The 26,836-nt window shown below is 42.7% G+C and overlaps 2 protein-coding genes across 3 annotated transcripts; one reads left to right on the top strand and one right to left on the bottom strand.

Moving 5' to 3' along the window:
* Nucleotides 1–1,901: 1,901 nt before the first annotated feature.
* On the bottom strand, nucleotides 1,902–24,695 carry si:dkey-192p21.6 (uncharacterized protein LOC565246 homolog). Of its 2 annotated transcripts, none has more exons than XM_047602249.1 (18): nucleotides 24,576–24,695; nucleotides 22,498–22,586; nucleotides 21,804–21,925; nucleotides 20,828–20,946; nucleotides 18,893–18,962; nucleotides 18,724–18,790; nucleotides 16,627–16,709; nucleotides 13,677–13,753; nucleotides 12,860–12,890; nucleotides 12,608–12,768; nucleotides 10,409–10,521; nucleotides 9,953–10,074; nucleotides 9,278–9,401; nucleotides 9,089–9,175; nucleotides 7,524–7,601; nucleotides 4,422–4,492; nucleotides 3,216–3,328; nucleotides 1,902–2,117 (listed from the first exon to the last, which is right to left on the bottom strand). In XM_047602249.1, exons 2-18 carry the CDS (start codon nucleotides 22,576–22,578, stop codon nucleotides 1,936–1,938), a joined length of 1,701 nt encoding a protein of 566 aa, XP_047458205.1. In that variant the 5' UTR covers nucleotides 22,579–22,586; nucleotides 24,576–24,695; the 3' UTR covers nucleotides 1,902–1,935. The 2 variants fall into 2 exon arrangements, with proteins under 2 accessions (XP_047458205.1, XP_047458203.1); XM_047602247.1 differs by lacking the exon at nucleotides 24,576–24,695 and adding an exon at nucleotides 22,909–23,658.
* On the top strand, nucleotides 23,790–26,537 carry pcbd1 (pterin-4 alpha-carbinolamine dehydratase/dimerization cofactor of hepatocyte nuclear factor 1 alpha). The gene is made up of 4 exons (XM_047602252.1): nucleotides 23,790–23,947; nucleotides 24,729–24,860; nucleotides 24,947–25,027; nucleotides 26,064–26,537. Exons 1-4 carry the CDS (start codon nucleotides 23,945–23,947, stop codon nucleotides 26,154–26,156), a joined length of 309 nt encoding a protein of 102 aa, XP_047458208.1. The 5' UTR covers nucleotides 23,790–23,944; the 3' UTR covers nucleotides 26,157–26,537.
* The last annotated feature ends 299 nt before the right edge of the window (nucleotides 26,538–26,836 follow it).

Genomic DNA, 26,836 nt, shown 5'->3' with positions numbered 1-26,836 from the left:
CCGAGTTAAAGTGCGTGGGATCTCTCCGTGTGACTGGATAGTGTGGAGTGATGCATTGCTGCAGCCTGGGGCCAGGACACCAGTCACTCACACAGGAGTCACTTTCCAATCAATGCCTCTGCATGGAGCACAAACACAGAGGCTGCAGAAGAGGTAGTGGGGCTTCTCAGAAGCTCCACCAACTTTTATCAACTGGAAAAAAATATATATATTTCTGACTCTGCACTTACACTTGCACCTTTGGTTTTTTATCAACAGCTCTTCTCTGTATATCAGTATATATTAAAAAAAAAAAAAGTCATATGCCATTACATTAACGTAAAGCACAGTTAAAGACAGGATTGTTAATCTTGAAAATATTATATGCGTATTCTTCATGCTCAGAACATGGTTTAACTTTCATCTGCTCACAATAAGCTACAGTGCACAGTGATGTTACATGTTTATACCTAAAGGATCTGATAAGCAGATGGTGTTCTCAAATGTCTGTGTATGTTTTTGACAAATGTAATGCTGCTTTGCTGTATCAAGGGAGGGTGTGGAGATCACTTTGTGATATAAGAAGCCGCCTGCATGAGCGCATTGTGTCTGGGATAAAGTTTCCATATGACAGACTATAGGTATCCTGAGACGTATGCTCAATGACAATCAATAAAGGCAAGGAAATGCAGCGGTGTGGAAGTGGCATGTGCAACCACAGTGGATTTTAATGGTGTTTGTCGGAACAAGGATGGAGTGACGACAAGTTTAACACTTAAGAATTCAGTAGAAACTCAGTGTTGAGCAGAATATGTCGCCTTTGAATTTAATTTGAACACTTTTAACACTATTAATGCCTATTTTATACCACATAATGAGGACGCTGCAGCTACCGTAAGCCACACCGAATGAGTCAGCTAAATGCTTACGTTTAAATACCGAGCTTTTATCATTGGAAAAGATATCTTTAGCCCTCTGTAGTGGGTCTATCGATTTCATTTTCATCTCACAAGGAATCAGCTATGCATTTACCCACTGCTGGCACAGTATTTTGGAAAAGCAATTATTCGAGCCTTTCTCGAGAAGGAAGGCTGCATCTACCGGGACTCGAGCAACTTGTGCTCATAAGACAATTACCAAAACCACTACACCATATTACGCAATGTTATTACTGCAACTGAGGAGTGCTTAATAGGATTTCTCTCTGGAAGAAGAGGACAGTGCTGTTTCATTTCATTAACTAGATGGTCATTTCATGATGTACACACCACCTGGCACTGATCCGAGTATCAATACTGTCATATATATATATGCGCATTGCTCGAATATGTGTAAATCACTCCACTACCGTGACTGTCAATCATGAGTAAAAATGTTCTGAGAATGAACCCCGTTTCAGTCAGTGAGTAGCTTTGGGTGTTAAATATGTAAAGTGTAAAGGGCTCTTTGAGAGGCCTCATCTGATGAATTGGATTTGTGTAATTTCCTTGATTTTCTAATACAATGAGTGAAAGAGGTGTCGGTCCCATTAGCGACGCTCCCTTTGTGAGCCGCGTGCCTTGACCCCTATTAAAGTACCGTCACTTGGACAGCAGATGGTACTCGCACGCACACGCACGCACACATACAAAGAGGAGTGGCCATGGCAACGGGCTCATAATGGTCGGCCTGGTGTGTGGCGGAATCACTCGGCCTAATTTGTTAAGTACCACCTCAGTATATTTGATTTAATCAGTCTATTCTGTGAACAAAACAAGTGGCATCAAATAAATCTGCCCACTCTGACAGGGGATCAGACATCTCTTGTGGAAAGGATCCACATGGACAAACATTTTCTTTCATACAAAACTTTAAGCCCTTAAAACTGTAAACTCAATAGATTAAGCCAAGGAGAGCAGGAATAACCTGTTTACCAGGTGTTATTCAATAAAAACGTTAAAAATGATAAAGTGCTGCTTATATTTTGAGAAAGAATTTCTTCCAGTAGAGAAAGTAGGCAGCGAGCACCCACAGTGTGGTCCCCCACAGGCTTTGAAAGAGCCACTCCCAGTGACTGTCCTGGAAATGCATCTCCCAGCTGAAAGGGAAGTAGAAGCCCAGGAGAGAGTGGCCAACATATACAAAGATGGAGTTCATCCCTGAGAGAGAGAGAGGAGGGGAGGGGAGGGGAGGAGGATGTAAACAAAGAGCTAGACTCAAAGAGAGATTACATATCAATCATAAATCACACTTTCAAGACACTTTGTGGAATTAGAATCCAATAAATGAAGTTGCAACAGATTATTGTTTGTTGTTGCACATGAACTTCCTCTTTATAGACCCCTTCACGGTTTGTAAACAATGTGATGTATTTTGATATGTGATCTCAAACACTATAGCCTGTAAACATCGGTTAGCATATTTCAAGAGACTGTTTTAGCCAGAATGGACGCGGAAAACGCATATTTTAGAGAATACATTGATACACTCAGTCCCTGAGACCGTGAGTGTTATTTTAAAAAGTTGTCTCTGACTGATGGGACCATATTCACCGACCCCTCTCGACTACACTCTCACTCACTGGATGGACGATTTGGCCAAAGGAGGACACAGAGGGGACGGAGTCTGGTCTGTTTTAATCAATTTAAGCCTCTAAAACAAAGATATTACAAGTGGAAACAATGTGAAGTGTAACGAAGTAAATGCAGCTTCTGCGTGGACAACCCTGATACATATAACTAACGTTAACATTAGCTAGCGGTTAGCATTAGCATTAACATATAACAAGAATCCCCTAAATAAATAATTATTAATTTAAGGTAATTTCAGTCACGATTTATTCTAACCCATAACGTTTTCCAGGCTGAAACTGATGATGCATTACATATTAATCTTATCTGATATGAAGTTTGCACGTTGTTGATTGTCTGACTCCAACTCTTTCTAGTTATTCACCAAAGCCAAACCAAAGTTGTCTATGACTGGCAGTGGCTGGTATGTGATAAAACTTCATGTAAATGTTTTTTCCCTGTGTTTTGCCTCCAGTTACACAGTGACGTAGGCCATGAAGGGGTCTATAGCAAAATGAGAATAAAGGGTAAAGGGTTTGAAATCTACATTGTTAATATATAAATATCATTGCCATAACATTAAACGTGTTTTTTCAGTGTGTCTGATTTGAAGATATTTTCCAATCGTGCACATGAGGTTTTTATTTCAACCTCTTTTAACCCCTGAAGCTCGTGAATAAACAGTACCTGGGTATATGAAGGGCTGTCCGCCCCACCAGTCCTTGACATCGATGACAAGATACATGGCTCCCAGCAGCACAAAGGAGAAACAGCCCGTGCACATCACAAAGGACAATGACCTGAAGACACAAACCGTCAGGAACTACAACAATGGCGACATTTTACTCATTTTGGGCATCACTGAAAAACTAGCAGAAGGGCGTGAACAAGAGTGTAAACACACACAAAGTCAATCAATCCACTGCTCCAGATAAATAACACCCAAATCAACAAACTCTGGGACAGTTTACTGGACTGGTCCGAAGCATCATCAGTGCATCCTTGGCCTGTGCTGTGTGGAGCTGTGCCAGCCAGTCATGTCCCTGTCTGTTCCTAAGTGCAAGAATGTTTGATGAAATATCATCTAATGTAAAATGGCTGCCTACTCGAGCCTCCTTGCAAATGGGCTTTTTTTTTTTTTTTTTATCTCTGTTGAAGTGGAGCCAAAAAGGACTCTTGGCTGGGAGTTAATTACTTCTAGACATCCAGGCAGGGACTTGTGCTCAAGAGCTCAATAACCTGTGCATGATGAACTGCCTATAAAAGGCAGACAGGTAATAGCGAGGGATGAGCACGGCGTTAGAAGGAGGGGGGGGCGGGCCCCCTGTGGAACATCTTGAGGAATTTGCTTACACATCACAGATGAAATGGTATTCCTCGCTGCTGCAACATTAAAATGATTCACCTCGTCTTAAGGGGAACGTGGGAGAGCAACAAATGCACAGGCTGCAAAGTAATCTACGTCTGAGGCAGTAATTGCGCCGTATATCATGCAAAACTGTTACATTTATCAAGGTGTTGTGCTTTTTGTTTCTTTTGCATGTGATAGTTTGGGAGCAGTTAGACTCCACTGTGGTTATACAGTTACTTTTTCCCTTGGCTTGAACCTTTTCCATCACACGGAGCAGGTCAAATGTGTTGTGGGCTCTGCTGGTGTTAGGAAGCATAAAGCATTCCTTACTTTGCTGCCTGTAAGGAAGAGCGATCATGTTGGGAGGATGTATAACCGCTCCACCTCACACTCCCGGCAGCCCGGGTGATTATTTACAGCCGTTGCTGTCGTTAGAGGTAAGTAAACTCGTGTTTTAGCAGCCTTGATTTGTGCCTGTTGGAAACCCATCCTTTCTTTTGTGAGGAAAAGTGGCTGGATTTAGAGGGTCAGGAAGCACTTACCAAAGGTTTTTATTGACAGGTATAAATCCTCCGTCTCGCGTGCACTTAGTAAGGATGGCTGCAGAGATTCCCTGAGGGTGGAAATGAAACAGATTTCAAATCGATGTAGGGCGATAAAGCAACCTGTACTGGGCAGCTAAAATGTGGGGGCACGGAATCAAACGCGTCCTGCAGATAAACTGATTATCTGAAAGCAAAGACAAGCAGGGCAGTCGGACACAACGTCGGTTTGACCGTTCACCCTGGAACCAAAGCAATGAGCTTGTGTTCTCCAAACCACATACAGACGCACACCACGGCCTCATTTACAACACAGAGGAACTGCAGCTTTTATTTCCCCATCTAGTCACCTCTACATGTGATTAAGAAACAGTGTGTGCTCCAGAGAGAAAAGGATCAGGATCCAAACATGCTTGTTAGGTGGATATCCATCATGTGTATAGATGACAGAATCGATGGTGTGGAAATAGCCTAGCTGGAGCTGGATTGAGTCTCCAGGCTATCCAGGCAGCAGGATGCGGGATGGAGCTGGTATGTGGGGCAATCGCTCAATTTCAATTCTCTCATTCCTGTAGCCTGATCGTTGGACTTTAATTAACAGGGGATGTTGTTTATTATGAGGAAGACGCATGACCGCCCCGGAAGTCCACCACCGACATAACAAAACATGACCGTCTTTTTTTTTTTTTTTTACTTTTTTCGTTTTTACTGTATCAACAAATTCCGGTTCTTTGCAAACCACTCTGTGCCTAATACCAATCCTGTGGTTGGGTGCGTGCAGTAATGAGTTCCCTCCTCCAGTGAGGAGACCTGCTAATGTCAGGAGCACATGTCTGAAACAAGAGGCAGTTCAGCTCTGCTTCCTGACTCCCCTTTGAGCCGAAATCGTATTAGAAAAGTCAATATCGAGAGCAGGCGGATCGCTAAAACTAATTTTGCTTTCTGCATTGGTAAAAAAAAAAAAGAAAAAAGAAAACTCAACCTAAAATAGATTTAATCACTTAGATGAAAGAAACCAAAGCAAATATATGTGCAGGATGATTATATGCTGCTTCATTGTCTGTTCGAGGTCTGTGTCTGTTCCTAAAATCAATAAAAACGGTCTCCTCTCTCTGTCAACCACTACAATGTGAGAAAATCTATTTTATTGTGATTTTGTATTTCAATTAACCATGATTTTAAGTCCCTGTATTGATCCATCACTAAACACTGTATGATCCTCAATATATCACCCACAACATCATAATCTTGCGCGGCACCATCTGTGTTACTGTTAGCCATGAGATAGAGTGGGATTTTTTTTATTTTTTTCATATATAAAAGCCTAATGTTTATTTATTCCATCATGTGCTACTTTATCACTCTGTGCCTCTGGGAGAAGCCAAATGGATCTAATTTATTTCACCTCCCTCCAGCCGCTCGCTGCACAATGATAGTCAATAAGATTCAACAGGAGGAGATGTAATGGAGGAGATTTGTCATTTAAGAATCGAGGTCAATGACTTTAAATTTTCACAAGAGAATTTCAATAGATCCTCACACATATGAGTGTTTTTTTTTAATATCTTCTGAATTGAGTTCATTATTATTGTTAAACATGTTAACAATTGGGGACATGGTGCCGTGTTGATGTTAGCATTTAGCTCAAAGAACTACTCAGGATAATTTAGGCCTCAAACAGATGCTGGCACGACTGTAGACCGGTTGGGTTTTTTACATACTGAGGTTTTGGAGGATTATTATCTTGCATATTGTGTGTAGCTCAGTATCAGGGTTAGTGTTTGGGGATTTAAATACCACCAAACCCTAACCCTGATACTGAGCTACGAAAATAAATTTTATTTGACTTGAGAAACCTGACATCATCAACCTGATGTACCGATAACACGTTAATGAATTAAATTGTTTCCTTAACCGAAGAACCTTCAGTGTGGTTTCAACACATGGGTCATATAAACAAACCGCACATAGTTGTCCGTAACAGAATGAAGGAAGCCGATACCCGAAGCTGCACAAAAGGCATAGACTTACATAGGATCTACACAACTTAAGACTAGTCTTATCCTCTGTGTGTTTTCTCTCTGGCTGCGTCTGTACTCTTGTTTTTTTTTTTTTCCCCTGTGCAGTTTGATTTCAAAGACTGGGTGGTGCATCCAGTTCCTTCAGCTCCACCATCGCTCCAGGTCACAGGACTGCCAGTTTCAGGATGTCTGCCTCCAACAGCACGCCGGCTCCAGCTAACCCCATTTTTTTTTTTTTTTCTTTACAAACGAGCTGCACTCTGCACTGTCTCACTGAATGTACATAAAAACCAAAAGCCGTCCACAGTTCAGCAAAGATGTGCCGTTCTGCGTGTCACTAGCAGCCTCCTGTCACAGGTTTGGAAATGCAAAACAAGCCATCTCCTATAACACTTGGGTTCTTCCCAGGGGACGCAGTCCCCACTCTAAATGAAGTAGAGGCCAGCTTGGCTGTTGTTGTGTTTTGCGACCACCCAGAAACAACTTCAGAAGGTGTCCTTGTAGATTTAGCTTTTAATTTGTACATTTAAATTGACTTTAATCCATTCTTTTTTTTAATCTTTTCAAATATAGCATGCGTCTGCTGTGTTTGGTGAGACGCTGTGCACAGGTGCCCTAAATTGATCATGTTTGTCAGATGTTTTATTGTTTGCAGTAGACTCTAAGTAACAAGTGTAAACTCTTCTAATCTAAAACCACATGTGAGGCAGAGACAGGCAATGAGAGACAATGTGTATCCCCCCCTCCCCACCCCCTGAGGCTGTGGATAGCCACGGCTGCCCGGAAACACAGCCACACATGGATGTTGTTTAATTGCACCGGGATCGCACACATGTCCTCTACTAAGTCCTGCTTAATGAATGGCTTCGGCAGCTATGACTAATCCCCGAGCGGCTGGAAAAAACACGTTGCAGAGTTTTACCTGTAAGACGAAGTAAAAAACCTCAGCTCTGCGTGAGTCACAGAAAAGCAGGAAGATGCTTTAAGTGATTCACTGTCTCGGTTTTAAATTATCAATCGACGTATGCCCTCATTTGCTTCCCCCAGCTGTGTTTTCAAACCTCCGCACGGTGCAACATACCAGGATGACGGCCCACACCAGGAATCGACAGAGTATGCGGATGTTTGTCCCTTTGTAGAAAATGAGGATTTTCCCCGCCTGTGGAAAAAGGAGGCAGAGATAAGCACACGGACATTGCAACTCATTTGCCCACACGTTTAATGAGAAATACCAACTAAACACCGGCAGCCCGTATGTCCGTGTATTTGCTGTTGGGTAACCGAATAGGCCTGGGATGTGGCTGTCGATTGCCGCGTCCCTGACATGGCGGTCACATTTCTCCTATCCCGCCGAGCCAGATGTGGGGTGTAAGTCATCAGCGCCCTCTGATTAATTTGGTGATGATGAATACGTTTCAGCTGAGGACATTAGCATGGACGAACACAGAGGAGGGCAGCGGACACCTGGCGTGTCGTCTAAGACCCGCTGACTGAAGGGCTCAGAGCAAACCGCCCACTGGGAATTCAGCAATGTGGCCGTTTTCGCATGGCAACTTCCCACAGCCCAAATGGTTATAAGTGACACAGTTGCCACAGTCAGAAACCGGGGTTTAGAGAGTTACTCTCAGTTTGTCAATACTGAAAGGCAGCTCGAGTTTAATTCTTTAAAATGTGTTCTTTTATTAACATATTAGCATTTGTCACCTATTTTTTTTTAAGTAAAGACGCTTAACTAATAGTTTCCAAATATACATTAAATGTTAAATGGTTACAGCTACATATGGTTTCTGTATTTGACAAGGAGTTCTCCACTAATTGGGGTTGTCCTTGACTGGAGGAAGTTGCTGCTCTGGACCAATCAAAAACCTGGTATTATGTTGACATAAGGGACAGCTGACCCAAATCACACAAAGGACTTTTCTCACTTACTTGCAAAGATTCTAATAAAAAGGAAGTGAATTAAACTGTGTTTGCTCAAAAGTAAGAAAAGACAGTTTTCATATAAACAAGGAATATAAATATCAAGAAACTGTCCCACGTTACACATGGCTACTACTTTAAATTGGTGCTACTCTGAACATTTATTCCGTATCAAAGCTGTAAAACAGGGTTGTTAAACAAAAGCCGGCTCATCAGACCATCCAGTCTGGTTCACAGGATGAATCTGCAAAGAGCACGCAGAAGACATTCATTCTTTTATTCATTTTCCATAACCTCTTTTAGCTTTAGCTATAAAAGTAACTGCTATTCCTTATTTGTTTACTCTGGGTCACGCTGTTTTAGTAAGAATTACCAACATAATGCAACACTGAGAGCCAGAACTAAACTGTAGGTGGCAGTGATCTGCTTAAATGGCACTTATTTTTCTTAAAATATTATATTTCAGGTTGTTTGTAAGATGCCCTTGATAAGGATGGATTTCATAATGATGTTTTTTGCACCTCAACATAGGGGAAATAATGTCCTTATTTATTTATTTATTTATTATTATGCTATCATGTTAATGTTCCACCCCTGCTTAGATCCAATGGGGCTGTATGTGGCCTGATGTTTGACACCCCTGCTGCTAAGTCTCTGATTTATAAATCTAAAACACTTTGGTGCTACTAGTTGAGTCATGCAGGTGGAGCAGGTGATCCATCTTACCTGCATCCCCAGAAATCCCATGACAATGGAGTTGATTGTACCCAGGACCCCCTCTGGGTCAAAGGGCTGCGTGGTGTGATACATTTCCTGTTAAAAACGCGGAGAAAAAAACAACAACAACAACGTTATTTTCCCCCAAATATCTCCCATATCGTTTTATAGGAGATTCCTGAATGTGAATTAACTTACTTTGCACGTGGGGTACCTGTACATGTTATCACCAAACATCCTTCTATCAATGTATCCTGCAGCACCTCCAGTGCAGTTCGGGTAAAGACCGTGATCACCAATTCCACCAGCTCCTAAATACCCTCTGACGACAAGCACAAACACAATTATTGTAGACTAGAAAATATAGGTGGATGTACATTAAATTACAAAATACAGACCAGATTTATAGTCGTGTCTTGAGATTAATTCACCACACATTGACAAAAAAAAATAAAAAATGTAATCAGATTGTGGAAAAGGGAGAAGAGCTCCAGGTGGAAGCACAACTACTATCTGAAGCTGCAGTGCTCTAAACCTGATACCAGGGTCACGGGGATGGCGGGAAAAAAACACACACACACACACAAAAAGCAGAAGACACAGAGCGAGGAAGATGGATCCTCTGCCTCGGCTCCTCTTATTGCACATGACAGACCGAGATTGGCTAATTATGCCCTCTGAAGCATCCACCACAGACCCATAAATCACAGCGGTTCATAACACAAGGTGCACACTAACACATCCGCCGCAGCACACAAGCCCCAATTGGAGATTATCTCGGCATGCCGGAGATGGATGAAAGTCATACTTTTAGCATATTTATAGAGAGGATTAGCCTCAACCAGCTACAGTTCACGACTCGTCTGGACCTACGTGGGGCAGTTGGGTACCGGCATGAGGAAAGTGATGCACAGCCACAAAGTCTCCAGCAGGATGATGATCAGCCACTGTGGCCAATAAAGGACGACATCCTGGACCGGGTTCCACCAGTGATACTGCACCGCACACAAATATTGTTGTGAGCATTAAATATTTAGCACGTACTGAATCTTATTGACATTTTTAATATTAAACTTGTATTTTTGGTGTATGTTTGACCTCATATTTCTGCAAAAAATAACCAGTGTGGTTCCTCTGCTTTGTTCACTTTGTACAATCATGAGGTGAAAGTAGCAACACTTTGATCATTTTTGTTTTGTTCTTCTTAGTGCATTAAGCGAATGGAGCCATTATCCTGGAAACGGCCGACTAAACTTTTTTTTAAACGTCTTGCTTCATGTTGGACTGATGTTGCCGTTGACGCAAAGTGAACTTGACAGAACTGCTCACTGCTTTCAGAGGGATTTCTTTCTGGCCCCAGAAAGTCTGCAGGAGAGACAGAACAAAGTAGGTGAAGCCCAGGCGCTGCAGCACTCCAGGGACCCTCAGCCAAGACCAGGACACTGGAACACAGTCAGCAACACACAATCATGAACCTTAACGCAGACATTCGCCGACACGAGGAGCGCACACATACGAACAATTCACGCAGATATAAGTCACTGAGACAAATCTGTTTCTGCCGATGTAAGCAATAAGGAATCTTCTCAATCACCCCACTGCCACTAGTTTCTGCTGCTATTTCCTGAAAGGAGGGTGATGGACAGCGTGGGGCCCTGGGAGATGGTGTCGGCCCTCAGGATGTGGCCATGTCAAGAATGTGGGAAGCAAATCAAAGATTCCCAGTTATCTCCTGGTCTCGACAAATTGGGAAGGATAGGATTGGCTGCGTCTGGAGAGATTGATGGTAATCTACACATTAGTTAATTGAAAACCTCTTTGCCGCACAAAGTGCCGTAAAAACAATATGATCCCAATCATTGATCGGGACAAATCAAATAAGAGGCGGAAATCTGTCCTTTCACGGGAAAAGAGGAAGCTCTTAGTAGTGACACTTTAGTTAAATCTGCAGGTTGCACCCTCCCAAAGATAATTAACCGTTCCTGGACCCCCACTATGTTGTCGCTTAAGTGAGGTTTTAAAGCCGACTGCAGGAAACTGAAACAGCTTTTGTTTTGCTTCGTGGCCAAATTGTGTCTTCTTTTTTTTGCGTGTGTTCAATATTTACGTGAAAGCTCCGCTGTCTACTTTCAATCTCCAAACACTTTCACTGAGAGACTGAACACAATCATATTTTATGTCGGAAGTCAAGAGAAGGAGGGGGGTTAAAAAAAAAGCCCAGAGGAACTAGGGGAAACTACTTTTCAAAACTTTTCAAAATGGTTTTCTTTTATTCAAGAATCCTCTGAAGGCAGCTCAGCAGCATGAGGTCTGAATCAGACTTTCTGACCCACCTCCATCTGATGTGTTGTTTCGTCATATATCAAAAAGAGAGACGCTGTCAAGGAAAGAAATCTTGAAAACATATAAAAAAATATATATATTGTCTAAAATCTCTGCGTCTAAGGGATTAAAAACTTAAATTTAGAGTCACGCTTTTGTTCCACTGCCATTATTTCACTTAAACAACCAGAGTAGCATGTGCATCTTTAACAGAAATGACAAAAATCTAATAAATGAACTGAGTTTCAAGGTCTTGATGCATTATTATTTGGACGTCTGACCGTGGAAGGATTTATTTGAAATGACTCACAGCTGATGTTAAAGGTTAACACCTTATTCTGGCTCACCTGACATTGAAAGGGTTTAACATATTGAGCTGATATGACTCCATTCTCTTATTAGATCAAACCCTGGGACTGGACGGCTGAGGACGTCCTTGGAGACAGAGGGCAAAGCTGCAGTTTATGGTAAAAAATCGCCGGGCTGTTGTGATCAGCTCCGGCTGCAGAGTCTACACAGCACAGCAGCTGCATGGAGCTGGAGGGTGTAACACTATCTGTTTGTAATTGTCCATTACCACGACGGTTGTTTTTGCTCAATCTGCCTCGTTAAACGTCCCCTGGTGCTGGATTTTGAGACTGCACACACAACAACAATATTTCTGTTAACCCAGTTACGCAGACATCCACCCTGGAAGGTCCATTAGCACCAGGGATGGCTAATGTGTGAAGGGCGCCCTGTGCATCCCAGGTGGATGGTGAAATAGGGATTTTCAGCATTATAACCCTCCTTTAACCCCCAGCTCGCTGCAGAGCTTTGGCTTTTATCACAGATCTGACGTCTTTGTCAGAACAAAATCCAAAAAACATTCAGTTGAAAACAGGAAAAAGCTGCTGGCGAAGCTGGAATCACCAGATTTGATATTGCTACATGAAAAATTACCACTTAATGAATCAGCTAATTGTTGCTGTGACAACTACAACAGACGGCAGGCTTGCGATCATTTTTTGCACATCAACAGATTCATCACCACAAAAAATGCCCCATCTGTTCTCCTCTGGTGCTAATAATGTGCTGTACTGCATGTTATAAGAGGACATTTTCTTATCCTGCGTTCTGTAATTGCTCCAGCATAGAACAAACAGGCGGTATACACATGTACACGTGTACAGAGCTGCGTATTTTTTTTTTTTTTCTTGCACCTACGTGGTCCGTCCCTTGGGGAGTAGTTGATAAAACAGAAGCCGAGCAGGAACAGGACGGCCGTTCTCCAGGAGAACTTTCGCAGCAGCTGCAGGCGACTCACTTCTTTCCTCTGCATGGACCGGAAAGCCAAAACCACCGACGTCCCGATTATAAACACGAACCTGGAAGACACAACACTGCCGCGTTACTTAAAAGCACCCGCGTGTGTGCAAATTAAAAGCACGCATATTCACTTGCTTGTAGCAAACATACCATGGCATGACAAGATCTGCCACAGTTAGACCTGCAACACATCCAGAAGCACAGCGTGAATTAATAACAGCAGACCTGTGGATAACTGGCCATTATACAGAGTTCACAGTTCCTGCCCTTCTCTATTGCTTGCAATCCACAAAAGCAACAGGGTGAATTAAGAACAATATCATGTCCTTAAAGCGCTGCTTCTGATATTAACTTTCCATCCTGAAAAAGGTGTAATTAATGAATATCTACACTCCCGTGACAGCAGCGGGCCCTGTAGCCAAGAGAAGATTAATCAATCCACCTCTGAAATCAATACAGCCTCGTTCATGTGGCAAAGAGGCTATTACAAAGTTTAAATTAAGAACACCCATAAACAATGGCATGAATCTCATAAAAAAAACCTGTTAGAGTTTTTTAATGGTTAATGATTTAAGCAAAAGGCTCCTCAGCACCTGTCTCTTTGAACATGCTGTGCCTTGCTCAAGGGCACCTTGCTCCCGGCCGTGGCACCGGGGGACTGTTACTCATTCCCCGCTCCCTCCCATCCCTCCCCAGCTGTCATTTAAACACTTATCTCTCCTCCTCCTCATCTCCTCCCTGGTTGTTAATAACAGTAAACATCTCTGGATCACGCATTTGATTTGGCCTGTATGAGAAATGGCAGCACGCGCGTTTACTGTTTGAGGCGGCATCTGTCATAATTAGTGACAACAGGTCAGAAAAGACCTGACGCTGAGTAACAGCCTGAAACGGAGCATGTGCAGTTATTGCACAGCGGGCTCTGTGCAAGGTGCGGTGAGCTTCTCTTATTTTGGCGTGACTTAACCGTTCCAAGGTGCGTGTTGGAAGAACCAGTAGCCTCCTCCTCCGTAGTTCACAAACACCATCACCGTCAGCGCAAACCTGCAAAGACATTACAGGCAGGAGAGTGTGATTAATCTGCAGCTCCAATTAAAAGTGAAGAAAGAACACCTGTCAACAAGAACATTATTTATTGCACTTTCACTATAATACTTTGATTATTACTGAATGTTAACTTCTGAATGAAAATTAAAGACGCCAGAGGAGTTTTTTGTTTTTTTTTATTCTGTCACACTCCAAATGCAAGGTAATGCAATCTAAGCATTATGAATCACTCAGGAAATGAACGCTCGTCCTCTGGATCTCCTCAAGCAGGAGTGCTGACTAAAGACTCTGCACCTAATATATGATACACTTTATACTTTAGCACAGGCCAAGGCTGCTGAAACACGGCACACGTGACAGAGTGCTTCACCGAGTCACAAATGGGAGGGAAAGGGGTGTTTGTGTCGGGGTGGGGGATGGTGGGGGGGCTTACACAACACAAACTTGCAGGGGAATGCAAAAGGGGTGGAGATCCAGGGGAGGTGTGCGACGTGCCAGATTCAGATTCGGTTTCTTTCTCCGTCTGTAATACATGCGTTTATGCCTTCATGTATCACCCAGTAAAATAACATAAAAACATCATAAGGGAGTCTTTAAGTATTTTAACAAGATTAGGCTAAACTCCAAGGATGGGCCTGTCTGATAAGGTGCACTGTATCTGCTACCTCTGCCTCCTCTTGTTTTCCTGCATAGATTCAATTAAGAGGTGCACCGGAGCCATTACGGCTCTTTTAGCCCCAACCTGCTGATACAAGATTTTAATCGGTCACTATCATCTCTAAAGGGCTATTAAAGCAGAGTAAACCCTGGTGCGCGTGTCCATGTTCTCTCCCTCCCTCACACACACACACACACACGCAGACATCATTTAAATTTTGACGAACATATCCATTAGTTGCCATGGTAACAAAGACAAAGGTTAAATCGTCAGCCAGATGAGGCCCTGTGAGCGAATCACCGCAGTATCACAGCTTATTGGCCATCTTTTTAATTAAAATACCCCGCTGTCTTGTTGTGAGTGAGAGTTTCATTGCAACCACACACACACACACGTACACACAACAATAATGGCCGTTAATTATGATCGAGGGAAGCTGTAAGTGCTTAGATTATACGATTTACACCGAGAACCCTTTGTTTTGTGTTGCATCAAAGTTAATACGAGGTAATGTCCAGGTTGAGGCACCGCAGACTTTTTTCTGGGTTCCTAATCAAGTTTTAGTTTTCAATATCCCCCGTGAAGTTCTCCATCGAACATTTGTCACCTCGGTAATAGACTTAATTCACGTCTGGGAATCGGTATCTGTGATTTATCGCTAACAGATTACAGAGACTTGCCTTTCTTGCAGAAGTGACAGCTCGTTATGACTCGTTGATAGACATTTATGGACTTCTTTGATTTGAATCATTGTTCGTGCATTACCAATTAGAGTATCAGCTTAGTACTCTACCCCACTGCAAATGGATAGTTACACTCTATTACTGCACAGTATTAAGTTACCTACTGTGCAGGCTTTATCAAGTGCACGGCCGCCAATTCTAGCCATAATAAATTACAACCCGAGCAGGAATGCCAAGGATCTTTGTCTTTTCTTTTTTTTTCTTTGTCAAACATCAGAGCAGATCTGAAAGTGAAACTGAGGAAAAAACTTGGCTCTCAGTCAAAACAAAGCACAGAATGAGTCAGCCACCTGGTGTTATATGCGACTCTCAATCCATGGTTTTGCTGTAATAGTTGTTCCGTCTGTTGTACGGCGCTGCTAACTACTGACAGTGCGATTTTCAACAGTCTGGAAGCCGACGAAAGGCTTTTAGTGGTGCGGCGCAAGATTAAAATCCAAATCCTTTTAGAAAAATTAACGTGCGTGCGTACCCCCGCGGTTCTCTGTATATCACGTCAGTTGCAGCCTGAGCAATGATCAGAAAAACCTTTCAGCTCAAAAGAAAAGCCTTTTGCCTTCAGAAATGTCTCAGCAGTTATGGCAGATGACTGATGCGTCTGTTCTCTGTGGAAAGTTGTTACTTATCAGGGGTATGGATCATAAGTCACGGAGCTGAGGAAGCACACGCAGCGTTAATCTTGAGCGCTGAGTCACGGTTTGATTAAGTGCTTTGTCAGGTATGAGAATTTCCAGTATTACCAATCAGGACGTCAATATGCGACAAGTACCTGAGCTAAGATTGAAAAGGGCTGCGGCAGGAAGTGTAAATGAAGGGAAATTAAATTAAAAAAAATGTATCCTTTACTTGAACCGTTGCAGATTCTGGTGAGAAATCACTCCCTAAACTAAATAAAACGGTTTTAAAACAGTTTGAATTCGGCATGTGGTGGTTTGGCCTTCCGTCCAAAAAGAAAGCCACAGATGGAGAAGATGCCAATCGTCTGCTGGATGCTGTCTGTGTGCTGCTGGATCTCCTCTCGCTTTCCAGTTTGGCAAGAGATCTATGGCCGTGTGGATGTGTGCTGATATGTTGACGGTATTATTACATCAATTATTTGGCTAGGGGGAGGTCAAAGCCACACCAGCATCCTGTTTCCAGAGAGGCGTGCTTTGTGTCTACCCCCAGGCCACAATTAAGGCTAGCAGGGAGCCCAGATTCAATCACATGCATCACTCCTGTCCAACAGAAACACACTGTTCCAAACCCGAGACGCGCTAATATCAGAACTCATGCCCAAAGCTATACCGCCTGATAACAAAGGCTTGGGGGGAGCATGTGGCCAGACTGTGACCCCTGTAATTATTCATTACGGCCGGGGCCTGTACATCTTCATCATGCCTCCGACTGACTCAGAATGAATTAGCAAGTGAACAAGTAGCATGTGGTGATAGGCCGACAAACAGGATGGTTGTTGATGGCGGACATACCCTCGGAAAGTGTCCAGGGAGCGCAGACGTGTGGGTTTGGCTTTAGCGGTGCTCTGTCCTGTTTCATTAGCATGTGCACCGTCCTGTAGAAATGAGAGCAGAGAGAAAAAATAACGTCACGGTGTGTAGTGGTGACACTGTTAACTTTACTGTTTTCATACGCTGCAACTATTTCTATTTCTTTGGGGTAGTTGAGGGCAAAAACAAGTCTAAACACAGCATTTAAGGTTTCATACAGTTGATCTGGCATAACATTATGACCACCTTCCTAATGTCATGTAGGTCTCCCCTTGTGTCTCCAGAACAGTTGTGACTCATCAGAAAATGGACATGGGCCTTCTGAGGGTGTCCTGTGGTGTCTGGTAACACAGTGTTGTTAGTGGGGGTATTTGGGTCATATAGGTTAAAGGGAGGGGCCAGTGGTCAGTTTGGGATCTAGTGAATTTCGAGGCCAGGTCAGTACCTTGTGCTGATTTTTTTTGAGTTGTTCCTAAACCGTTTTTGTATGTGTGTCTGTGTCAGTCTGCATTCTGCTGGGGACGGCTGCTGCCATCAAGGAGTGCCATTGCTATGGGGTGGGGGTACCTGGTCTGGTCTAGGTGGGTGCCAAGTAACATCCACTCGAATGTCAGACATGCAGTCGCAAGAAATCAGTCACCCGACAAATGCAGCTCCATTACTTAATTCACTTTTACTTCTGTTGTGTTGTTTAGCTTCAAAATGCTCCTCTATGTTCAACATTTAACTTTGTTTGCCTTCTGGAGATTTGAGAAATTTGAGGAAGATTTGAGGAATTGATTATGGAATCGATAATGGCATCAGTATCAATAAAATCCTATCGATGCCCATCCCATCCGAAATTAGATGAGTTTTTTTCCCCCCAACGATATACCATTTGGCATTTGATTCAGTTTTAACATAAAACCATGTATTAGTGCAGCTTTAAAATCTCTTTTTGTCCTTTTTGACTCCACTGCCAGAATCAAAGTGCTGATTACAAGACCACTTTTAATTCTGCTAATTGGCATTTAATTTAAAATGCCCCTCTGCTGTAGCAGTGATTAATTATGATTATGATATAATTGCAATTCCTTCTCTTTAAGTGGCAAATTAGTTTAGTTATTCTTTATAACATTTAAGTTAAAACGAAAAAAAAAGTGGAGATCACATTTTCAAACAAAAACAAAAAAAAGGCAACGCTGATGTACGTGTAGCAAAGATTTTAAACAACAACAAGACGAAGAAATATTTACAAAAGCAAAGGTCCAAAATGCCTCATGGGTAAGAAATCACGAAACATATGTTGGGTAACTCTCCGTCCTGGGTCTTTCTTTTTCGCCCCCCCTCCCTCTGTGAAGGCAGCATTTTGATGACTCTGGCCTGTTGCCCTCTCAGTTGGATTAGCCTGACTTGCTGGCCTCCATGCAGCAGTTTAAAGAGCCAGAGCAGGAAGACACCAGCGCTAATATGTTATGATGGATCTGCATGCCATCCAGGGAGCATATGGAAGCCAGAGACCTCTTGCTTAGAAGAATGAGAGGGGCTATTCATGCTCACCAAAAATACACGGCCACTCTTGCCATGGAGCAGGATGATTGGAGGGATATGACGCCCCACCGCTTCCATGTAAGTCTGCTGTACAACTGGCTCTGCTAACATTTGTATCAATCATTCCATTAGTGTCTCCCAAATGAGTTGATGACTGCAGTCTCAGAGCAATTTTGGTATGCACGTCAGGCTGGGTTGTTGGCCAATGAAAATAATGCAATGTAGCTGTCGGATCAAACAAGGCCAATCTGCTTATGCGCTAAAGACATAAAGACGGTGCAACTGCCTGGTATTTTTAGTCCAGCTTGACACTTTGATTTCAAAAACAACGAGAATTTTCAAGAGTCTAAACAAAAATCTGTAAAAGAATCGGACAAAATTCTTGTTTTCTTGTCTTACGCGTCAAGGCTGCACAAAGCTGACAATTCCATGGAAATCATTTGATTGGTTTATGATTGATCTGCATCGAATTAATCAAATTATAACTCTGTGTCACCATTTATTATGATATTAATCCAATGCATTCACTGGAAGCACCATTTTACTTACATTATCCACCGAGTACTGCGGACCTCGGCAGAAAATGGTCCTAAGAAAAGGTGATGTACAACGTCTCCTGTAAAAGAAACACGTCTAAACAGCCTGGTCCTGATGGAAGAGCAATCAGTGCAGAATTACACATGTTTTTTTTTTTTTGTGGGTGATGTGAAAAACATACCTGTAGACGTATGGTACAACCACGATTAAGAGAGCAATTACCGCCAGTAGGAGAGCTGCCACCAGAAGGGCTGGAAAAATGAGAAAGGAAAATGTTTATCAATGGGAACTGTGTAATCAATCTCCACCGCTTCACATCACAGTCCGCCTTGGACGTCCATGTCAGAAGGTTTGGACGGCGCGTCTCTATCAAAACAGGATCTGACTGGGGATAAAAAGGCTGATCGCCAGTCTAAACTGTCTGCTTTACTCGCCTTTGGATTCCCTTGTGGCTCTCTGTCAGTCTACTAGTGTCAAAGGGGATCCCTCAAGTGACAAACAAGATCCTAATGGAAAACTCTTGGTCAGTCCGTCAAGGAGCGAACACTCTGGTAATCTAACCCTGCAGCCACCCGAAAAAAAGGCAAACGCAAGGCTACACGGGAACAATGGTGAAAAAACAAAGGGAAAGATGGAAAGAGTCGGAGAGAAAAGCAGAGTCAAGATGAGGTTCACGGTACCAGTATCAACAAATACTGTGGCCTGGATGTACTTTATTTGCTTAAAAATCACATTTCTTCCAAAATCAATAGGGAAAATGTTATCGCTGCGTAATCTGGGCTAAAATGTTAACAGAAACACTAGAGCAATATGAAATAACGTCCTAATAAATCTTATTTTTCCTCTTTTTTGGGGGGTGAGGGGGGGGAATAAATATTTTCCCGCTGCACTGAGACACCAGAGAGCTATTTTATGACGGATTATAAAACTGTACGGTCGGGAGGCATCGCTGTGGCGTTCTTGCGTCAAAGCAGAGTAATAATGGGGCGGTGCACGCACTGTTTGCCTTTAGTGGAAAAACAAACAAAAAAGAAGCCATTGTAGCCTGGTCTGAATCCACACTAGGACGTCCACTCCGAGCGCAGAGTGGTCACTTAATCGTCTCTGAAAAGTCAAGGTATCTCTGGCGTCCACTCATAAAAACACCATAAAGCTCTCAGCGCATGAAGTGTAGAGACCTCTGTGACGGCCCAGGCCCTCCTCCCCGCTCCATGGGTTGCTGCCACAATAAATAGAAAACGAATGCGAGCGTCGGAAGCAACTCAATTAGGTTCAGTTCACGGATACATTGGGTCGAACGGACACTTAATAGCAGTCGTGGATTTCTGTATGAGAATTAAGGGCTCTGTAGGTGACTTGTGGTCTGTGGTACAAAGCAGAATACAGTACTAACACGATTAAAGGTTGCATCTGATAGCAGCCGCACAGAAAACATATGCTTAAAGAGTGCCACGCCCAACAAATGACCTCATGAGGCCTCGCAGCTGATCAATTAGAGACGCTGAAGTAAACTTTGAAATTCCCTAGCAGGGCAACTCTTACCTGTCTTCAGCTGCTGACCAGACCATTACTTAAGCTGAGCAAGTCCTATGGGGAGTTTGTATAATCACCGGTCTGTGGAGCTAATGGAAGCTCATCATACTGTGAGAGGTGCAGTCACACTGACCATAACGGATAATGGCTACTTGGCCTTAAAAGTCTGATCTACAACATAATCTGCAATATTGTTAAGTAGAGTGTACATTATGGAGAGAGACGCTTTCAAAATCCCATTACGCCCTAATCCTTCCACACTCCCTAATGTATTACCCACAATCCTCCACGCCCCAGAGCCAGGCCTTCAAAACAAGTAGAAAAAGCTTTTCTTTTATCCCTTTTCAAGACAGCATGTCTCACCTGATCAATACACATCATGTCCCGGGAGATAAATGAGAACTGCTGCTCAGTGGATGTGGACAAGAGAAGTGATTCTCCTCTTTGCTGACTCAATTAAGAACGGTATGGATCAAATGTTTTGGCCACAGGTTTCTTTACTGTCAGTGCGTCTCAATAAGGCAGTCGGCCCCCTGTGTCAGGCAGTTACTCAAAATCTTTTCCAAGAGTGCTGTGTACTTACGCAGGTACGTGTTGTTTGGGCTTTTATTCAGAGTGTGGCTGCAGGTGGGTTCAGTGGAGCCGTCTAACGTCTGGAGCCAAATACAGTAATGGCCGCCTTCCCTATATGTCCGACTCCAGCTGCATCCAAAACAGAGAAATATTCAGACACACTTCTCTGTTTTCCTCAAAACCAGACCAGTGAAAAGAAGCAATCCCATCTTTTTTTTCCAACAGCTCCAGAGCACCACCTAGTGTCTGCAGACTTAACGTGCACGCTCCCGTCCCACTCGCCATCTCCAGTTTCAGGCCTAAAAAACATACATTACATGCTCATATTGATCCACTGTTGGGATGACATACTAGCTATCACTCGGAGTGTTTTTTTCAAAGAGGAAAAGGAAATCAATAGCAGCACGGTCTGGTTAGAGACCTCAGCATTGATCCAAGAAGACCAGACCACTGAGAGGGCAAAAAAATAAATAAATAAAGGCAACAAAGACTTGTCATGTTGCAACTGAATCCCTGGTACCATGTGTACAGGTGACCTCCACAGGGACCTGCTGTCCTGTCAGCTGTAACTGTTTATAAATATTGCAGCTGTCTCCTCCAGTTAACATCCCGGCCGGTTCTTCTGCAGGTAATGTGGCTTTCAAGCTTTAATGAGCCCTTTTCATCAATATTGGAATGTCAGGTCTTATTAACCCCAAAAAGGCTCCTGATCGATACCCGGCGAGGTGGTTTTAAGGGAGGGCATCACTCAGGTTCAGAAAGCAGGTCAGGATTACTCCACCCCCCCCCCCCAAAACCTGTAAATAATCTCACAGACTGCTGATCCAATCATCGGACGCCGCCGCACTATATTATGTTGGGGCACGAGAGCAATACACTGCAACTGGCACGGTTAATAAGAGACAAATCAGCGTTTTACCTCGACTGCAGGTCATAGTACGAGCTGGTTTTATACGGATGCTTTGCTGGAATATTAAACATGTTACCTGCAAAGGGTTGAATTCCTGCTTTGTGATTCCACTCGCACACTCAGGGTGAATTTAGTGCTAATTACTGTAGATGTGTTCTTGTTGCTGGGTTTCACTGTGGCCAAATGCTGGTACACACACTGAAAAAGAAAAAAAAACCATTAAAGTAGTCAAGAAAACATAAGAAATACAAGCGTCCACCCACAAGACAGTTCATTAGGTACACTAGCGAAAACAAATTCATTGTAATATAACAGTCCTGCACTAAAATCTTAACTTTAAAACTCTTCTAATGTTCAGTTTATGTTGAAATATCAGAAAAGTGTTCATTTATGATGATTTTAAAGGATGTAGTTTCTGGTGCAAATTAAACACTAAAATCAATCTGTCATTCAGCTGAGCCCTCTAACTACAAACTGGTTTAAAATAATAGAAACTGTGTGTTTAATTCCCAGCACCACAGAACACATCCTCCAAAGTGTAAACACAGTTGAATCAAATGATGAACCTTCATGAAGCTCGTTCAGGACTGTTAGGACATTTTACAGGTTACAGATTAAATGAAAATGTCAGAACGACTGGAAATCATGATCTTTGTGTATTTGCCATGATGAGTGCTTCACTACACTGATACTGTGCATATTTTTGAGCAACTCCTATATTTTTGCATCCGCTACGTTTCATTGTCGGACTAAATCTTCACATCTTTTACCTTGTGGCAGTAGTCTGACGTGTAGAAAACCTGCACTTCTTCTTTGAGCTGGTTGTGAAACGTGAGCACGGCCTGATCCATTCTCAGATCTGCACGGATTCAAAACAGCACTGATTTACAGCTGACACACAGATAGTCTTGTACATCATAAATAAAAGATAACAGGAGGGTTCATCAGATGATCACTGACTCGATATTACCGACTTTGCTCTTTGCTGAAACTGAGTTTTAACCCGATATTTCAAGACAAATCATAGATTTTTTAGAAGAAACCAAATAGAGTACAAGCATTTTCTGTGGAACTAACAGGTTTTTCTTTTTTTCTTTTCTTTTTTTTTTATCTCTGTATCTTTTTTATGACTTGGACGCCAGAATGAGCACAATCCAACACAAACGAGTAATATTCCTCACCTTTCTTGATGTGTCCATTGCTGCCAACAATGAGGATCAACAAAGTTAAAGCTGCATGCGATGTCAGCGTCCTGGGATCCATGTTGCTACTTGAAAACAACCTCCGCTTCTGCTCATCTTTATAACTGTCATGCCAATATATAGCGGTCAAAGGGCAGTATGTATGCATGTCTGGTAGTTCCGTTTTACTTGTTTGTCCTACATATGTTTGAGCATACATTTAGGGCTGCTATAATTGGAGGATGAGAGGATAATTAAATTTAAAACAGCTGACAGGCCTAAAAAGAAAAGGGTTGTAGGGGTACATGTGTGTGCATTAGTGCAGATCAATAATTAACATTTCCAAACACTCTCCTCTGACTTTAATCTCAGGTTTGCTCTCTTTCTTTTCAAACTAAACCACTCAAACGCCGGCCTCATTTCCACGTCCAGTCGACTGAGAAACGCTGATCACTTGTCACATCCTCGCCCTGTTTTCATTCCATTAACCAGTTCATTTCCCTGAGCGCTCGCTGTGACGGATGAGTTCACAGGGGCCAGCCTCTCAGGAGCAGCTCATTAACCTTTGACGTGAACCCCCTGAAGATCAAACCTGCTGTCCTGTTTTAATAGAAACTTTTTTATTATTTTATTATTTTGGCAGACTTGTATTCTGAAATCCCGGTTCATGTTTAATACGCGTATAAAGTATATTATTAGAGTAAATGGGAGGTGCGATATCCCATTTCACAACCTGTTTCATCACAGAGCAAACACTGCTGCTCCGGCCTTTGTGTCGATCCTCTCGGGCCTCACTCATACCTTGTGCAACAGATGACAGTTTATGATTAAACCCGTGCTGACAAGTGGCTCGGCAGCCTATCAGCAGGGAGGATTTCTGCTCAGGCTGCTGTGAGGGCAGCCAGGCAGGACCCACGGCTCATGGATTCATTCCAGTTGCTCTCGCTGGCTGCCACAGCTGATTCGCCTCTGTCTGTGCAACAGGGGGGTTGGAGCAGAACCTCGTCGCTTGTGCTCGAAAAAACGCTCTGCAAACATGGTGAGTGTGCCACCTCCCCACTATGATGTGTGTGTGTGTGTTGGGTCTAGCAACACCTGTTGACGTTTACTCTCACAGTCTGCTGCAGGCTGACATGCTGAGGTGTGTTGAGATGGATAAATACAAACAGTCACGTGTTCCTGTTTTATTTTACAGCTATGAAAAGGGATATTAGTAGTCGTGTCTCTACTGAATGTTTGTAACAAGCCACTGTGTTTTGATGACTAGACCAGAGGTTTAATCCAGCGGACATTGTCTGTGTGCTGCCCACTGACGCCACGGATAAACCAGATAAGAGCGTTGCTATGATACCAGTTAATGTCATTGCTCTGTTTCAGGCTGAGGCAGAGACATCTGTTTGATGTTCTGGATAATAGGCGTGACAGCTAATCTGGGGGCAGAAACCTCTAGAACGTGCCCTAATATTACATTACATACATTACATACATATTTTGGGGGATCTAAAGAAATGTTGACAAAGCAGTTTAGATTGGGACCACGGAGGCTGAATGAAACGAGACTAAATCACCTTTAAATCCACGTGACTCTGCATCATGTGTTAAGATTAGGAAGTGAGTGACCCCTCCTCCCTCCCACCACCACCACCACCACGAATAACACCACATACCTTTGAACCAGCTATTTTTTTTAAAAATCAGGAATGCGGCCTCTCATTGTTTCCAGATGGGCTCCCATGCAACCAATCACAGTTTGTGTTTGCGAAGCTGCCCCTCTAGAAATCCTGCTCTGCTCTGTTGTTACCTCTGCTCTGTCCTCACAGGCTGGTAAGATCCAGGGTCTGACGGAGGAGGAGAGGGCCCACCTACTCCCCCTGCTACGCAGCGCTCAGTGGGTGGAGGTCGTGGGACGGGACGCCATATACAAAGAGTTTATTTTCAAAGACTTCAACCAGGTCCTTAAACTGCGTACATGACAGCTAAATATCATTTAACTTGCTCTACATTATGCATATTTGTGACTTTTTCTTCTTTCTTTCAGGCTTTTGGTTTCATGTCTAGAGTGGCTTTACAGGCAGAAAAGATGGATCATCATCCTGAGTGGTTCAATGTCTATAATAAGGTACACAAGACCAATAATGATAACGGAGATTACAAGCAGTAGTAGGGTTTCATTTATCATGAGCAGGAAACAGATGCAACTGAACTTGGTTATTGTAGTATCACAAACAGATTCTGAACAATGAAGATTTATCTGCACGATGTTTCTGCACAAAGGTTGGCAAAGATTACTTTGCTAAAATACTGGGCTAATAACAGACGATGGTTCGTTCAACGGATCTCTCATCTTATTAAATTATGCAGATTAGTCATCTTGGAAAGTACCGGTGCCTTGGTGTGGTTTTCAGCCAAAACAGCACCAAGATCAAAGCAGACATTTACAGTTAGCGATTATGTGGCTGTGGAGCATTTAACATTAACAGCGGCTGATCTTTATCTCAGGAGTCGGTGGAGGCCGAAACATGAGTCACACAGAACATTGGGTGTTTGTAAAGTCACCAGAGATGACGCTAATGTTGCCCAGTGTTACCAAGTGGCAAAGAAATATTCCTTTAAAATCACGTATACATTGTTTTCCTTTTACCAATATATTAATATATATGATATGTTTTAGAACAGCATCAGTATCCTCTGGTATAGTTGGTCAGAGTTTCATCCTACATCAAGATAATGACCCAAAACTTTAGTCTAAGCTCTACCAGAACTACCTCAGGGTAAAAACATGAAAACATGGAGTGGACCATGGCCCAGTCTCTAGACTTTAACCCCATGGAGCTGGTTTGTGATGAACTGGACAGAAGAGTGAAAGCAAAGCTCCCTACAAGTGCCACACATTTCTGCAACAAAATTGGGAAGAAAAAATATTTGATTTCCATTTTAGAAAGAACGAATATCACAGGTGTGTTGACATGTTAAATCATCCAAAGATGGCGACGAGTCAACGAGGCGAAAGTTTAGAATATATTTTGGGTTATATATTGATTCCATGATTTATTTTTCATTTTTGTAAATTCAGTTGTTTATTTGCTTTCATTTCAGAGTAAAGTGAGACATTAAACTGCAAACTTTTCAATAAAAAACCTACCCTTCCCCCCCAGGTCCAGATTACTCTCAGCACACATGACTGTGGAGGCCTGTCTCAGCGTGACATCACTCTGGCCACGTTCATCGACCAGGCGTCTCTAATGTGACCTACAAGCCTCCGGTCGCTTCAGGGGTGAAATCTTTGAAATTACTGGACAAACTTCTGACGTCACGTGACCCGCAAAATCCAAAGAATATGAAACAATTATATTGAATTATGTGAGTCGGGTCCAATGTGGTGTGAGAAATATGCCGTTGTTGGGTTTGTACACGATGAGTAAATTTCATCTAAAGGAAGTGGGGTAATTGAAATATGACGTCTCAGCTTCCATTCCAGATGTTGTTACAGAAAAAAACCTTCACTGTGATAAACGGGTCCTTCTGTCCCAGCTAGTGTCTTACGCGCCGAAAGGTTTTGTACCAAGTTTGTAAAATGTTGTTTTCTGTTGTTGTTGTAACTAAAACGAGGAGATTCTCGTCTCATCAGACTGAATGTGTTTTATTTTAGCGCTGTAAAGCCTGACACGTTTTTTTCCCATCTGATATTTCTTAACCTACTTCAGGTAAATAAGGATTCACTCACATGAGTCGAGATTTAAGAAAAATCTTTCAGCTTTTGGTCATTTTTAACCACATGTGATGAAAGGTCAGAGTTTGAACACATAATATTTTAAGACTGAACCCTAATATTATCATTTTAAATCACAATGTTAAATGTGATGATACTGAAAGAAAGAAAAACATTTATTATTGCTACATGATGGCAAATCATGATGGAAATTACAAG

Source organism: Mugil cephalus, chromosome 13, assembly GCF_022458985.1.
Source record: "Mugil cephalus isolate CIBA_MC_2020 chromosome 13, CIBA_Mcephalus_1.1, whole genome shotgun sequence".
In the NCBI taxonomy this organism is placed as follows: domain Eukaryota; kingdom Metazoa; phylum Chordata; class Actinopteri; order Mugiliformes; family Mugilidae; genus Mugil; species Mugil cephalus.
Note: the sequence above shows the minus strand (reverse complement) of the source record. Positions and strands in the feature narration are given on the sequence as shown.

What these genes read in the sequence shown, in the direction of transcription:
- si:dkey-192p21.6 (XM_047602247.1), bottom strand. Translation starts at nt 23,128, where the DNA reads ATGTATGCTCAAACATATGTAGGACAAACAAGTAAAACGGAACTACCA. An exon ending in CAATGGACACATCAAGAAAG is followed by an intron (nt 22,587 to 22,908) that starts GTGAGGAATATT and finishes GAATCCGTGCAG; the next exon opens with ATCTGAGAATGGATCAGGCC. An exon ending in TGGTGTGGGCCGTCATCCTG is followed by an intron (nt 4,493 to 7,523) that starts GTATGTTGCACC and finishes TTCCACCCTCAG; the next exon opens with GGAATCTCTGCAGCCATCCT.
- pcbd1 (XM_047602252.1), top strand. An exon ending in TTTTCAAAGACTTCAACCAG is followed by an intron (nt 24,861 to 24,946) that starts GTCCTTAAACTG and finishes TCTTTCTTTCAG; the next exon opens with GCTTTTGGTTTCATGTCTAG. An exon ending in GGTTCAATGTCTATAATAAG is followed by an intron (nt 25,028 to 26,063) that starts GTACACAAGACC and finishes CTTCCCCCCCAG; the next exon opens with GTCCAGATTACTCTCAGCAC.